General features: G+C 40.0%; 1 protein-coding gene across 2 annotated transcripts in view; it reads left to right on the top strand.

The window, feature by feature from the left end:
- The first annotated feature begins 5,435 nt into the window (after nt 1-5,435).
- Nucleotides 5,436-14,860, top strand: part of LOC110445996 — an 18,339-nt gene continuing 8,914 nt past the window's right edge. The window contains exon 1 of one of the 2 annotated variants that reach the window (XM_021490922.1): nt 5,436-6,318. In XM_021490922.1, coding sequence (XP_021346597.1) covers nt 5,902-6,318 — 417 coding nt within the window. In that variant the 5' untranslated portion in view covers nt 5,436-5,901. The remainder of the gene's footprint in view (nt 6,319-14,860) is intronic. The other variant, XM_021490923.1, reaches the window with a different exon arrangement.

The raw sequence follows: 14,860 nt of genomic DNA, 5'->3' as shown, positions 1-14,860 counted from the left end.
CTTAGACAGTGTGTTGAGCAGACGTCAACAAACAAAATGTCAACAAACCAGGGAGAGGAAATACTTAATTCTCTAGCGTCTAGAATACTTGAATTGGATGACCTCATTGATAAGGAAAATGCGGAGAAGAGTGCAAGGTTCGGTTGTGACGAGGACACGGAGAACTTCGTTAAAAGTATGAAAAACACAAACACTCACAGAAAGAAAAGGAGAGTGAATGTCATAAGACATAACGGACTCGGATAGTGAATAAATCATGGCGTTTCATCTGCAATGAATACTATAGTAGTAGTCGGACTAATAATTACTGACAGCAGCGATTTGAAACGATATTTATTCAGAATTGACTGAATATCATCTTGTAATATCTGTTTCAGTTGACATTGTTGATTAAATTATCTAATTGTTTTTCCTGTTGAGTTGATTTTTTGTTACTTGAACATATGATAAAAAGTTTATAATATGACCATTTTGATATCATATCCCTTATCAGCCCTCGGTCCCGATATCAGCCCTCGTGGCATTTGGCCCCTCGGGCTGATATCAGGACTCTCGGGCTGATAAGGGATATGATATCAAAATGGTCATGTAATAACCTCTAAATATATAACATCATTCATCCTTATAATCAGGAAATCTTTGTTTTTCCACTATTTCGGAGATACTGCTGGGACCTGTTTCAACCGTTTTGTTTTTAAATGTAATATTTTTGGAAATAAATCCTGGCGGACCTGCGAATGTTGAAAGCATGTCGGATTAGTAATAGTTATTTTGATTTTTAGCTCACCGGGTCCGAATGATCAAGGTGAGCTTATGCCATACCGTGGCGTCCGTACGTCAACAATTTCTTTAAACGACTTCTTCTTAACCACTGATTAGAATTTAACTAAATTTGACTGGAAGCATTCCTTGGTGATGGGGATTCAAAACTGTACAAATGGCGGGACCAAAAGGGGACAACTTGGCTATATTGCTTTGAGCAAGTTCTCTAGAACTAAGAGATGGAAATCGGCCATATTTGAATGGAAGCATACCTAGGTGGTGGGGATTCAAAAGTGTACAATGGCTGGGGCAATTTGGCTATATTGCTTTGAGCAACTTCTTCTCTGGAACTAAGAAGTGGATATCAACAATATTTGACTGGAAGCATCCCTAGGTAGTCGAGATTCAAAATTGTACAAACGGTGGGGCTGAGGGGCAGGGGCAATTTAGCTATATTGCTTTAAGCAACTTCTCTGGAACTAAGTGATGGATATCAACCATATTTGACTGGAAGCATACCTAGGTAGTAGAGATTCAAAATTGTACAAATGATAGGTCTCTACCCCCAGGAGCTGAGGGGCGGGGCAAATTGTCTATATTGCTATAAACGACTTCTTCTGTAGAACTATGCCATGGATAATGATCATTTTTATACGACCGTCAAATTTGACGGTAGTATTATGGTATGGCGTTGTCCGGCCGGCGTAAACTTTGTTTGTCCGGCAATCTCCTCCTAAATTTTTCGACTGATCTATTTGAAACTTGGTATACATTATAATCATGGTATGAAGCTGTGTCTCCCTTAAAAGAATTTTGATTCGACAAATTTTCCAAAAGACTTTTAGTTATTGCCCTTTGTTCATTTCAGTATTGGTTTTTTGTCCGGAAATCTCCTCCTACATTTTTCAACGGATCTCTTTGAGACTTAGTATACTTTATAATCATGATATGAAGTTGTGTCTCCCTTAAAAGAATTTTGATTCGACCATTTTTGCAAAATTTATTGCCTTTTGTTCATTTCAGTATTTGATTTTTTTGTCTGAAGATTTTTCTCCTACATTTTTTATAGCATATCAGCTAACCACTCTTAGAGTGATGCAGATCTTATTTCAATGTAAGAAAGTATATAACACTATATGGCATTCGACGGGCGTATTTTGTTCCGCTCCGCGGTACTCTTGTTGGTCAGAAGCATTCATGGGAGGCAGGGAATCAAAATTGTACAAATGGTGGGGCTGACCCCCTGGGCTAAGGGGTGGGGTCAAAAAGAGTTGATTACTTGGAAATGGTTGAGATCTCCACCGTATAACCATATATACAATTGCCGAGTATAAAGAGAAGAATGCACATTTGCTTCCAGGATGGCTTTAGGGTCTGGCCCCACCCTTGGAGACATAGTCCCTGGGTCATAACTTTGAAGCGGTTGAGATCCCAGCCCTAGAACTATATAGACAAATGCTGGGCATAAAGAGACGAATGCAGTCATGATATTAGAATAGACCCTGGGATCTGACCGAACCCCTAGGGACCTAGTTTCTTAGTCACAACTTGGAAACAGTTGAGATCCCCACACTATAACCATATTTACAATTACTGAGTATAAAGAGATGAATGCATATATGCTTCCAGGATGGCCTTTGGGTCTGCCCCACCCTTGGAAACTTAACCCCCGAGTCATAACTTTGAAACCGTTGAGATCCCCACCCCAAAACTATAAATACAAATGCTGGGCAAAAAGAGACAAATGCAGTCATGATATTAGAATTGATCCTGGGGTCTGGCCACAACCCTAGGGACCTGGTTTCCGAGTCACAGCTTGGAAACAATTGAGATCCCCACCCCATAACCATACATAAAATTCCTGGGCATGAAAAATCTAATACAGATATGCTACAAGGATTGGCCTTGGGGTCTGGCATATTCCCTCATATTGGATCTCATTTGGAGAATATTTTGCCATGATTGCTTAGATATCCAGGTGTGCGATACAGGCCTCTTGTTTTATTTACATACTAGGTGTATTTGGTTTAACACGATATTTCTCTTGTGGCAAAACTTGTTCAGGGAGTGATGAAATATCGAATATAACCGAAGGATACCGAGGGTTTTCTTTGATATTTGAATGATCCTATCTGTATATTAATCCCTTGGATAAATTGTATTTCCTGTCAATCTTTACAACAAAAACACAAATAATAAGATAAATTAATCCACAAAATTGTTAGGATAATCACTGTCAGTCGGAATGAAAGATGTCAATTTTCTCCTAACCTATTGTGACGTCACGTTCGCTGTACTGATAATTTTCTCCAACCTAGGGAGAGCTCCCACGCGTTTTGTTCTGAAAACGTCACCACTTCACAACAGGAGTGTGTAATCAATTCCTGCAGTATACCTTATCAAAATAGGATCACATCATTGATGACGGTGCCTAGAATTGGGCGCACCAATACAAGATAGATTAGTTTTGCGCATGAGAAGTAATGTGCTAAAAATAAATTCTTCTGTTTGATGAAGACAAACAAAACTTCGGATAAGATTATCGAAGTTAAGCAATTGCTAATGTCTCGTGCGAAATCTCAAAATGGTTACCATCGGGTTGAAGTTTCTGTCTGCATCACACTGGAGTGACATTCTATTATTCCAAGAACATGGGCGTATTGTTTGTTCGTGATTAAACGTCTAAGGTCAATCCGAGAACGACTGTCTAGGGAGACACTGGAAATAAAGGGAAGAGAGAACAACAAAGGAGAAAGACCCCAAGTTTTGTGAATGGAACAGCACAAACAATTTTTGTTCCTCCGGTGTCCCTTGTGTAGAAGGAACAAAGGGGGGAAATGTGACTTTTCTGCAGGAAGTTCTGATTGTCGTAACCCTAACGATAAATAGCATAAAGTGGATACGACAGGTCTTTTTATTTCCTGAACCTGCAGGGCTTTCCCGGTCTGGTGCAAAAGAAAAGCCAATCTGCTCCAAAAAACGTCTATGATTTTTAACTTTTTACGTACGGATAACACCCCGCGCGTTCCACCAACGCTCGAAGGAGCTTTGCGTACACATGAGCGCATCTACATCTCCTGTACCAGGTATACAGTGTTGCACGCCATCTTCATCCCTGTACCAGGTATACAGTGTTGTTGCACGCCATCTACATCTCCCTGTACCAGGTATACAGTGTTGTTGCACGCCATCTACATCTCCCTGTACCAGGTATACAGTGATGCACGTCATCTACATCTCCCTGTACCAGATATACAGTGTTGTTGCACGCCATCTTCAGTATACCTCTCTGGACGCGTTTCCTGGGTTCCCCTGCTGGCCAAAAACTGCGACCAATCGCGATCTCGTAATCCTCTGTTTTCTTGTCTATCCTCGTTCTATATATGACATATCTTTCCATCGATTTTCTTTTCATCTCGAAGTGATGCGAACAAGAGTTACTTTCATTGTTATAATTCTTGATAGTGGATATGGTATCGGTGGGATAACGTGATCCTCAAATCCATTGTGTTGTAACAGTTTAAAGATCAGTTTGATTTACCGCCTGGGTTACATATCGCGGCGCACCACCTTGTCAAACTTAGCGGCCTTTTGTACTTGTGGCACCACCACTGCTTCTTCAGACTCCTTACGGCCATCCTCCTAACGGTTTATGCTGTTATTATTCTCTATTTAAGCTGTTAAATCTCGGGCATCGACTCCCTCCTAAACGTATTGGTACTGGCCTCGGTAGCGACCATGGACATCGTTCGAGGCGAAGTAATGACCATATTGTCACTTAAGCCTGGAGTCATATTCTATAGCAGAGCATATCGTCACTAGGATTTGCTTTTAGGTGCTCGCTAACTTCGATCTGCAATTTGCATGATTTTATCGACTCAAAATCATTATTTCAGTGACAATCAAATTGAATTCTCTGCAGTGAATAACTAGCGTCGCGTGTGATCAATTTCAGTGAGATGACCCAGCTGCTTCTGATATTGCGTATTACCCATAAGATCCAATACTACGGTCGTCACCCGTACAGTAGTTCAAGGATGCACGTGTGTAAACGTATGCTTACCTCGACATCCATCCGCTTGTGTCTGACTGTGCGTCCGTCGTGCCTCAAACCTATCCGTATAAGCGAGCGTCCTTTCGTCCGTGTTTCACGTGAACACGCTGCGTTCATTACTGATCGTAAATAAGTTATATCTTCAATAATTACCTTATAGTCACATGATTTTATTCAAAAATAATTACCCAATGACACGAAACAAAAATGTGCGGTAGGATGTTTCGCTGTCCTACCGACCCTGTGATTCTCCAAAGGAACTACACATACGGTAAAGACCTGTATGTATGTTATCAATCGTTTAACATGAACCAATTTTACACGTGAAATTTAATTAAATTTATTAAACTTTTCGGGGTTCTGATTCAGATTGGCGAAAAATGACACTCACAGAAGAGTGAATTAAAAATAAATATTTGAGTTTAGCCTTCTTTACTGTTGTGTAGATAGAGATGGTATTAATGCACATATAAGCTGTACATATTGTACTGTCCGTGTCCAGGTAGGCTGTGTATTACACGACTTACGGAATGCGCATGTAGACCCATTGTTCAATTATCGATCTGCGATTGGTAGATACGGACTATTGATCATATCAGACCCATGGGTGAGGAAATATTCACCTTGTTCCTATACCGGGTACACATTTTTGTTATGTGACCATTTAGAAAGATTGAGGACTTGGAAATGTCAGATATTTTTTTCATATAGCGTGGCACATACACACAAGGCGTGTTAAGAACCTATCGTCGCAAATCGTTGTGATCTCTCTCAAAGGGGAGGTAGCCGGCCATGACGCCGTTGAATAGCTTATAGAGCATAGCTATTTTAATTTTAAAGCAAAGATCGAGCTATTAAGTTGAAGTGTTTCCCTAACACACACCGACCTACGATGGACTTGTGGGGCTTGAGAATAGGCCCATATCTACGCTCCAATACAATTTAAATGACCTACGACTCGTCGTTCTTTACCTATAGACAATAGAACGTGTTTTAAGAGGAATCAACGTTTAAGATCTCTGAAAAGAGGATTTAAGTTTTAGTCGGGATACATTACATATAATTACACCGCTCATGAGCGACTCATGTCGTCACAACAAGCCAGCCCAGGGGTCAAATTACCGCCCATTAACGAAAGTTCACTGAGAGGGCCACACAGACTAGGTGGTGCAGCAGGGATCAGCGCTGATGGTGTGGGGACAGTTCCGGTATCTGTGACTATTCCCGGTGGAGGACGTGGTACGCAGGTGAACGTTCGAAGTGTCCCGGCTTACACGGATGTTTTACAATCCAACATGCCGGGCAGGCAGGGTAGACCTTCACACATATATAGCTCGTCTATAGATTACAATAACAAACCAAGACAAGTGTCCAAACCCAGCGTGGTAGCTTTTGATGGATTCGAGGTTCCTCGTGGAAAGAGTAGACGAAAAGTCAATGGATTTTTTCCGCCGGTGAAATTAAGGAAAGGTGGCAAAGGAAATGGTCACGAAAATGGAGAGGTGAGTTTCTATAGTATCGGGATGGCTTTACTAGTCTCTATTACGATATACATATATTGATTCATACATAGTCTAAATGTACATTTCAGATTACGCCAAAATCATAACTCAGGCAAAGTGTTAACCTTTCCGACAAATACTAAAATGTTTTCCTACGTACTTTTTAAACACTCTTTAGACCGATTGGTTGGTTAGCTGGGCCGCGGATTTATGCTTTGTAAATATTTTTGCCAGCGATTGATAGGTAACACCCGGAACGGTCAGCGTTAATACTATATTAGTATTAAATAGAATCGTATTTCTAATCTTCCCTTCTTTTTTGTCACCTGAATGAAAACACCGATAGCGAAAAAAATACCACAAGAAGCAGATTCATTTATAATATGGAGACTACAATTTTACATCATTTTGATTAAAATCTAAAATTGCCGTTGCTGTTTTAATGAGACGAGGAGCCGCGATTGTATGAGCATTAACAGCCTGTTACACGTAAGTTAGAGAACGTACACTGTGGTAGCGTATACTCATACAGAGAGTCGGTGTATTGAGGAATGGTCGGCCCTCGAGGCCCTGCCATTTGATCTCTATTAATTACATAGTTATATTTAAATGTCATAATGAACAAAGTCACAATTACTTACTACAACTCTACATATGTAGACATTTAAATACCAGCGTTACAAACAGCTCCAATTAACTGATATGTAGATTGACCAGGGATAGGGGCTTTAAACCCACTAATCCATATAACTCAATTCAATGATAACTGTTAGAGACTTACAGAGGCCACAGTAAACCGCATAATGGCACGAACACACACGGACTGACTGCCACACAAAATTAAATATGATAAGTTGTAAGTAGTATATATGAAAGGTTGTAGTACAGTCAGTGATTTCTATGTTACACTGATGTTAGTGTATGTTTGAAAACGTTCGGTAGCATATCATGATATATCAAATGAATATACCATATAATACTGAACAAGATCATTGTTAAAACAATGCATGATATATCATAATAATCAACCAAATTAATACTGCAACGTCAATCATGACAACAAGCCTGAAATACAGCAGTTATCTCGACAACCAGACTCACATACAGCAGTTATCTCAACAACCAGACTCACATACAGCAGTTATCTCGACAACCAGACTCACATAAATCAGTTATCTCGACAACCAGACTCACAAACAGCAGTTATCTCGACAACCAGACTCACAAACAGCAGTTAGCTCGACAACCAGACCCACATACACCAGTTATCACGACAACCAAACCCGTATAAATCAGTTATCACGACAACCAGTCCTACATATAATCAGTTATCACGACAACCAAACCCACATTCAGCAGTTATCATGACAACCAGACCCACATACACCAGTTATCACGTAAACCTGTCCCACATATAAATCAGTTATTACGACAACCTGTCCCACATATTAATCAGGTATCACGACAACCAGACCAACATATAAATCAGTTATCACGCCAACCAGTCCCACATATAAATCAGTTAGCACGACAACCAGACCCACATTCAGCAGTCATCCCGACAACCTGTACCACATATAAATCAGTTATAACGACAACCAGACCAACATATGAATCAGTTATCACGACAACCAAACCCGTATAAATCAGTTATCACGACAAACAGTCCCACATATAAATCAGTTATGACAACAACCAGTCCCACATATAAATCAGTTAGCACGACAACCAGACCCACATTCAGCAGTCATCACGACAACCAGAACAACATAAAAATCAGTCATCATGACAACCAGACCCACATACCCCAGTTATTACGACAACCAGTCCCACACATAAATCAGTTATCACGTCAACCAGTCCCACATATAAATCAGTTATCACGACAACCAAACCCGTATAAATCAGTTATCACGACAACCTGTACCACATATAAATCAGTTATAACGACAACCAGTTCTACATAAAAATCAGTTGTCTCGACAACCAGACCCACATACAGCAGTCATCACGACAACCTGTACCACATATAAATCAGTTATCACGACAACCAGACCCACATTCAGCAGTCATCACGACAACCTGTACCACATATAAATCAGTTATCACGACAACCAGACCAACATATGAATCAGTGATCACGACAACCAGACCAACATATGAATCAGTTATCACGACAACCAGACCCACATATGAATCAGTAATCACGACAACCAGACCAACATATAAATCAGTTATCACGACAACCAGGCCCACATATAAATCAGTTATAACGACAACCAGACCAACATATAAATCAGTTATCACGACAACCTGTACCACATATAAATCAGTTATCACGACAACCAGTCCCACATATAAATCAGTTATCACGACAACCAGCCCCACATATAAATCAGTTATTACGACAACCAGACCAACATAGAAATCAGTTATCACGACAACCAGACCAACATATAAATCAGTTATCACGACAACCTGTACCACATATAAATCAGTTATCACGACAACCAGTCCCACATAAAAATCAGTTATCACGACAACCAGACCAACATATGAATCAGTAATCACGACAACCAGCCCCACATTCAGCAGTCATCACGACAACCTGTCCCACATATAAATCAGTTATCACGACAACCAGAACAACATAAAAATCAGTTATCACGACAACCTGTCCCACATATGAATCAGTAATCACGACAACCAGACCAACATATGAATCAGTAATCACGACAACCAGACCCATATACAGCAGTTATTACGACAACCAAACCCACATGCAGCAGTTATCAGCAGTAATCACACCTTTATTTAGATTTAGCAATAACAAAAAACAACCAGTAATGACAGCCAGAGCAATTGTTAGGTTACTATCGAAAGCAAAACAACAAAGCAAATGTTCAATGAAATTCAACAATGCATCGACAGGTTGAAATCAATCAGGTCTTTTATCGCGTTATAATAGCAACATATCCATCAGTAACAATAGCGTCAAATGGCTATAGCCTAACACTAGTAGGAAACAAATCGGTACACCTAGATATCTACATTTCTATTGGTAAAGATGTCCTTAGCACCTTTACCAAATATAGGCTTGTATAACCCTATAGCAACAAACTCCGGTTCGTTATAACTATCAACACGAAATATAGACTCGTTATGACCGCCAAAGACAAACATACTCAGTATAACCATCAACACGAAAGATAGACTCGTTATGACCGCCAAAGACAAACATAGACTCAGTATAACCATCAACACGAAATATAGACTCGTTATGACAGTATGACAACTGCAACAAAACGTGGAATCGGTATGACAACCAATGACACGTATTGCATGTGTTAAGTGCAGCACATTTTACAATCCGTCTCTAAGATCAGTTTTCGATGTATTTAACAGCAGAAACAAAGTCCCACTCTACATTGACGTAACGTCAGATGTTGACGCACAACAGTGTAACACACTTTTAACGTCATTTCGTGTCAGGTTTGACGTTTGTGGCACACGGCCGGCTTTGTAAAACACGTGCTTTCAGAGCTATCGGAATGAAAATAGACATATGTAAAGCCTATTTATTTGACATTCATATGGTCACGGTTTGTATATGACAAGTGTAACCAATTTTGACAATGATCGAGTTGAACGTGAAGATAACGGTTAAGAAGTGAAAGAAAAATGTGATAAAATAACGCTACCCGTATAAGTACCATCTGCTACCTTAATATCAACGATGATATGTACATGTAAGTTATAAAGCACATATTAATTAATAGAATAACATGCATATATTAAAATAATCCGTATTTTTTATTTGATTGAAGTCCGAGAATGAAAGCGCGCTCAGATTATAAGTTACATTGTATAATGACGTGATGTCATTTGTCATTTAGCCATACATTGACATTGGTGTTGTTACCCTCAGAGTTATCACACTGTTCATGCATTCCAATAAATAAATTTGAAAAATCACATACAAGATTGAATTTCGCTCATTACATTTTCCACACAGGCTAAAATGTCTAAATGNGTATAGAGACTAGAGTCAATGTCAGACCCGGTATAACATGTTGTATAGAGACTAGAGTCAATGTCAGACCCGGTATAACATGTTGTATAGAGACTAGAGTCAATGTCAGACCCGGTATAACATGTTGTATAGAGACTAGAGTCAATGTCAGACCCGGTATAACATGTTGTATAGAGACTAGAGTCAATGTCAGACCCGGTATAACATGTTGTATAGAGACTAGAGTCAATGTCAGACCCGGTATAACATGTTGTATAGAGACTAGAGTCAATGTCAGACCCGGTATAACATGTTGTATAGAGACTAGAGTCAATGTCAGACCCGGTATAACATGTTGTATAGAGACTAGAGTCAATGTCAGACCCGGTATAACATGTTGTATAGAGACTAGAGTCAATGTCAGACCCGGTATAACATGTTGTATAGAGACTAGAGTCAATGTCAGACCCGGTATAACATGTTGTATAGAGACTAGAGTCAATGTCAGACCCGGTATAACATGTTGTATAGAGACTAGAGTCAATGTCAGACCCGGTATAACATGTTGTATAGAGACTAGAGTCAATGTCAGACCCGGTATAACATGTTGTATAGAGACTAGAGTCAATGTCAGACCCGGTATAACATGTTGTATAGAGACTAGAGTCAATGTCAGACCCGGTATAACATGTTGTATAGAGACTAGAGTCAATGTCAGACCCGGTATAACATGTTGTATAGAGACTAGAGTCAATGTCAGACCCGGTATAACATGTTGTATAGAGACTAGAGTCAATGTCAGACCCGGTATAACATGTTGTATAGAGACTAGAGTCAATGTCAGACCCGGTATAACATGTTGTATAGAGACTAGAGTCAATGTCAGACCCGGTATAACATGTTGTATAGAGACTAGAGTCAATGTCAGACCCGGTATAACATGTTGTATAGAGACTAGAGTCAATGTCAGACCCGGTATAACATGTTGTATAGAGACTAGAGTCAATGTCAGACCCGGTATAACATGTTGTATAGAGACTAGAGTCAATGTCAGACCCGGTATAACATGTTGTATAGAGACTAGAGTCAATGTCAGACCCGGTATAACATGTTGTATAGAGACTAGAGTCAATGTCAGACCCGGTATAACATGTTGTATAGAGACTAGAGTCAATGTCAGACCCGGTATAACATGTTGTATAGAGACTAGAGTCAATGTCAGACCCGGTATAACATGTTGTATAGAGACTAGAGTCAATGTCAGACCCGGTATAACATGTTGTATAGAGACTAGAGTCAATGTCAGACCCGGTATAACATGTTGTATAGAGACTAGAGTCAATGTCAGACCCGGTATAACATGTTGTATAGAGACTAGAGTCAATGTCAGACCCGGTATAACATGTTGTATAGAGACTAGAGTCAATGTCAGACCCGGTATAACATGTTGTATAGAGACTAGAGTCAATGTCAGACCCGGTATAACATGTTGTATAGAGACTAGAGTCAATGTCAGACCCGGTATAACATGTTGTATAGAGACTAGAGTCAATGTCAGACCCGGTATAACATGTTGTATAGAGACTAGAGTCAATGTCAGACCCGGTATAACATGTTGTATAGAGACTAGAGTCAATGTCAGACCCGGTATAACATGTTGTATAGAGACTAGAGTCAATGTCAGACCCGGTATAACATGTTGTATAGAGACTAGAGTCAATGTCAGACCCGGTATAACATGTTGTATAGAGACTAGAGTCAATGTCAGACCCGGTATAACATGTTGTATAGAGACTAGAGTCAATGTCAGACCCGGTATAACATGTTGTATAGAGACTAGAGTCAATGTCAGACCCGGTATAACATGTTGTATAGAGACTAGAGTCAATGTCAGACCCGGTATAACATGTTGTATAGAGACTAGAGTCAATGTCAGACCCGGTATAACATGTTGTATAGAGACTAGAGTCAATGTCAGACCCGGTATAACATGTTGTATAGAGACTAGAGTCAATGTCAGACCCGGTATAACATGTTGTATAGAGACTAGAGTCAATGTCAGACCCGGTATAACATGTTGTATAGAGACTAGAGTCAATGTCAGACCCGGTATAACATGTTGTATAGAGACTAGAGTCAATGTCAGACCCGGTATAACATGTTGTATAGAGACTAGAGTCAATGTCAGACCCGGTATAACATGTTGTATAGAGACTAGAGTCAATGTCAGACCCGGTATAACATGTTGTATAGAGACTAGAGTCAATGTCAGACCCGGTATAACATGTTGTATAGAGACTAGAGTCAATGTCAGACCCGGTATAACATGTTGTATAGAGACTAGAGTCAATGTCAGACCCGGTATAACATGTTGTATAGAGACTAGAGTCAATGTCAGACCCGGTATAACATGTTGTATAGAGACTAGAGTCAATGTCAGACCCGGTATAACATGTTGTATAGAGACTAGAGTCAATGTCAGACCCGGTATAACATGTTGTATAGAGACTAGAGTCAATGTCAGACCCGGTATAACATGTTGTATAGAGACTAGAGTCAATGTCAGACCCGGTATAACATGTTGTATAGAGACTAGAGTCAATGTCAGACCCGGTATAACATGTTGTATAGAGACTAGAGTCAATGTCAGACCCGGTATAACATGTTGTATAGAGACTAGAGTCAATGTCAGACCCGGTATAACATGTTGTATAGAGACTAGAGTCAATGTCAGACCCGGTATAACATGTTGTATAGAGACTAGAGTCAATGTCAGACCCGGTATAACATGTTGTATAGAGACTAGAGTCAATGTCAGACCCGGTATAACATGTTGTATAGAGACTAGAGTCAATGTCAGACCCGGTATAACATGTTGTATAGAGACTAGAGTCAATGTCAGACCCGGTATAACATGTTGTATAGAGACTAGAGTCAATGTCAGACCCGGTATAACATGTTGTATAGAAACTAAAGTCAATGTCAGACCCGGTATAACATGTTGTATAGAGACTAGAGTCAATGTCAGACCCAGTTTAACATGTTGTATAGAGACTAGAGTCAATGTCAGACCCGGTATAACATGTTGTATGGAGACAGGAGTCAATGTCAGACCCAGAATAACATGTTGTATAGAGACTAGAGTCAATGTCAGACCCGGTATAACATTTTGTATAGAGACTAGAGTCAATGTCAGTCCCGGTATAACATGTTGTATAGAGACTAGAGTCGATGACAGACCCGGTATAACATGTTGTATAGAGACTAGAGTTAATGTCAGACCCGGTATAACATGTTGTACGGAGACAGGAGTCAATGTCAGACCCAGAATAACATGTTGTATAGAGACTAGAGTAAATGTCAGACCCGGGATAACATGTTGTATAGAGACCAGAGTCAATGGCAGACCCGGTATAACATGTTGTATAGAGACCAGAGTCAATGTCAGACCCGGTATAACATTTTGTATAGAGACTAGAGTCAATGTCAGACCCGGTATAACATGTTGTATAGAGACTATAATGTCCGTGTAAAGCATAGATAATCTCTTACAGAATCGGTATCTAATACTTCTTGCATGGAATCGTCATATTTGGCAAGATAGGTGTATGGTGTTAATTTGTCTGTGGCACATAATTGTTTCCTGGCAATTCTTCATGGAAGCTGTCCCGTAACGACATTCTGGCACACCGACTCCAAGCGGATTTCTCACCCCACCAAAAACAATGGCGAACGGCCGACGGTTTTTGAGGTCTTTTGTATGAGGTGACAAATGTTAGGAGGCTTGAGCACATCCTATGATTTGTATATATATATATTACGTTTTTTTAGTGTGCCTTCTTAAAATTCCATGTCAAAACAGAAGAAGTCTAACTGTAGATTCACATTTAGGGAAGTTGTTTTTTTCATAACATGCAATTAATTAAACCAGGATGCAAATCCAGGAGTAACATTCGGATCCTACAATTCGGGGAGGTGGGAAAATAATCTCAAAATGGGTATGTAATTTCTACAAGAACTAATTCCGCTATACAAAACACTATCGATTATCAGTAAGCTATACATGTAATCTGTAAAGGTAATAGGTTTAAACAATCTCCCAGGTGTGTATTAAAAACGATATTCATGACAAGTTGAACACAAGTTGAACCCGGTTCCCGCAGCCGCCAGTTGGCAGTAGTTGTAGCCTGGGTCGGGTATTATTGGTTTTTGTTGTTGTCTTTAAGTCAAACGGTACTAGCAACTCCGAGGAATATGTTCTCACCGTATCCCTCAGTTTGACAGGTACTTCTACCTGCTCGTTAATTCTGGCGGACCTGCAGAAGTTTATGCAGGCCTTGCAAGGTTAAGATTAAGATTACTGGGTCCGACCTTATTTCATAAACGAACTACCCTGATCCAACCCACAGGGACCTGATAATTTGTTACAGCTGTATTTGGACCTAAGCTAGGGTGTTAAGAGTAATTGTGCACGTTCTTAGGGTTTAGATCAATTTTCAGTAAAAATGCCCCCCCCCCCCCCCCCCCCCC

The sequence above is a fragment of the Mizuhopecten yessoensis genome, unplaced genomic scaffold (genome assembly GCF_002113885.1).
Source record: "Mizuhopecten yessoensis strain PY_sf001 unplaced genomic scaffold, ASM211388v2 scaffold2441, whole genome shotgun sequence".
NCBI lineage: Eukaryota > Metazoa > Mollusca > Bivalvia > Pectinida > Pectinidae > Mizuhopecten > Mizuhopecten yessoensis.
Note: the sequence above shows the minus strand (reverse complement) of the source record. Positions and strands in the feature narration are given on the sequence as shown.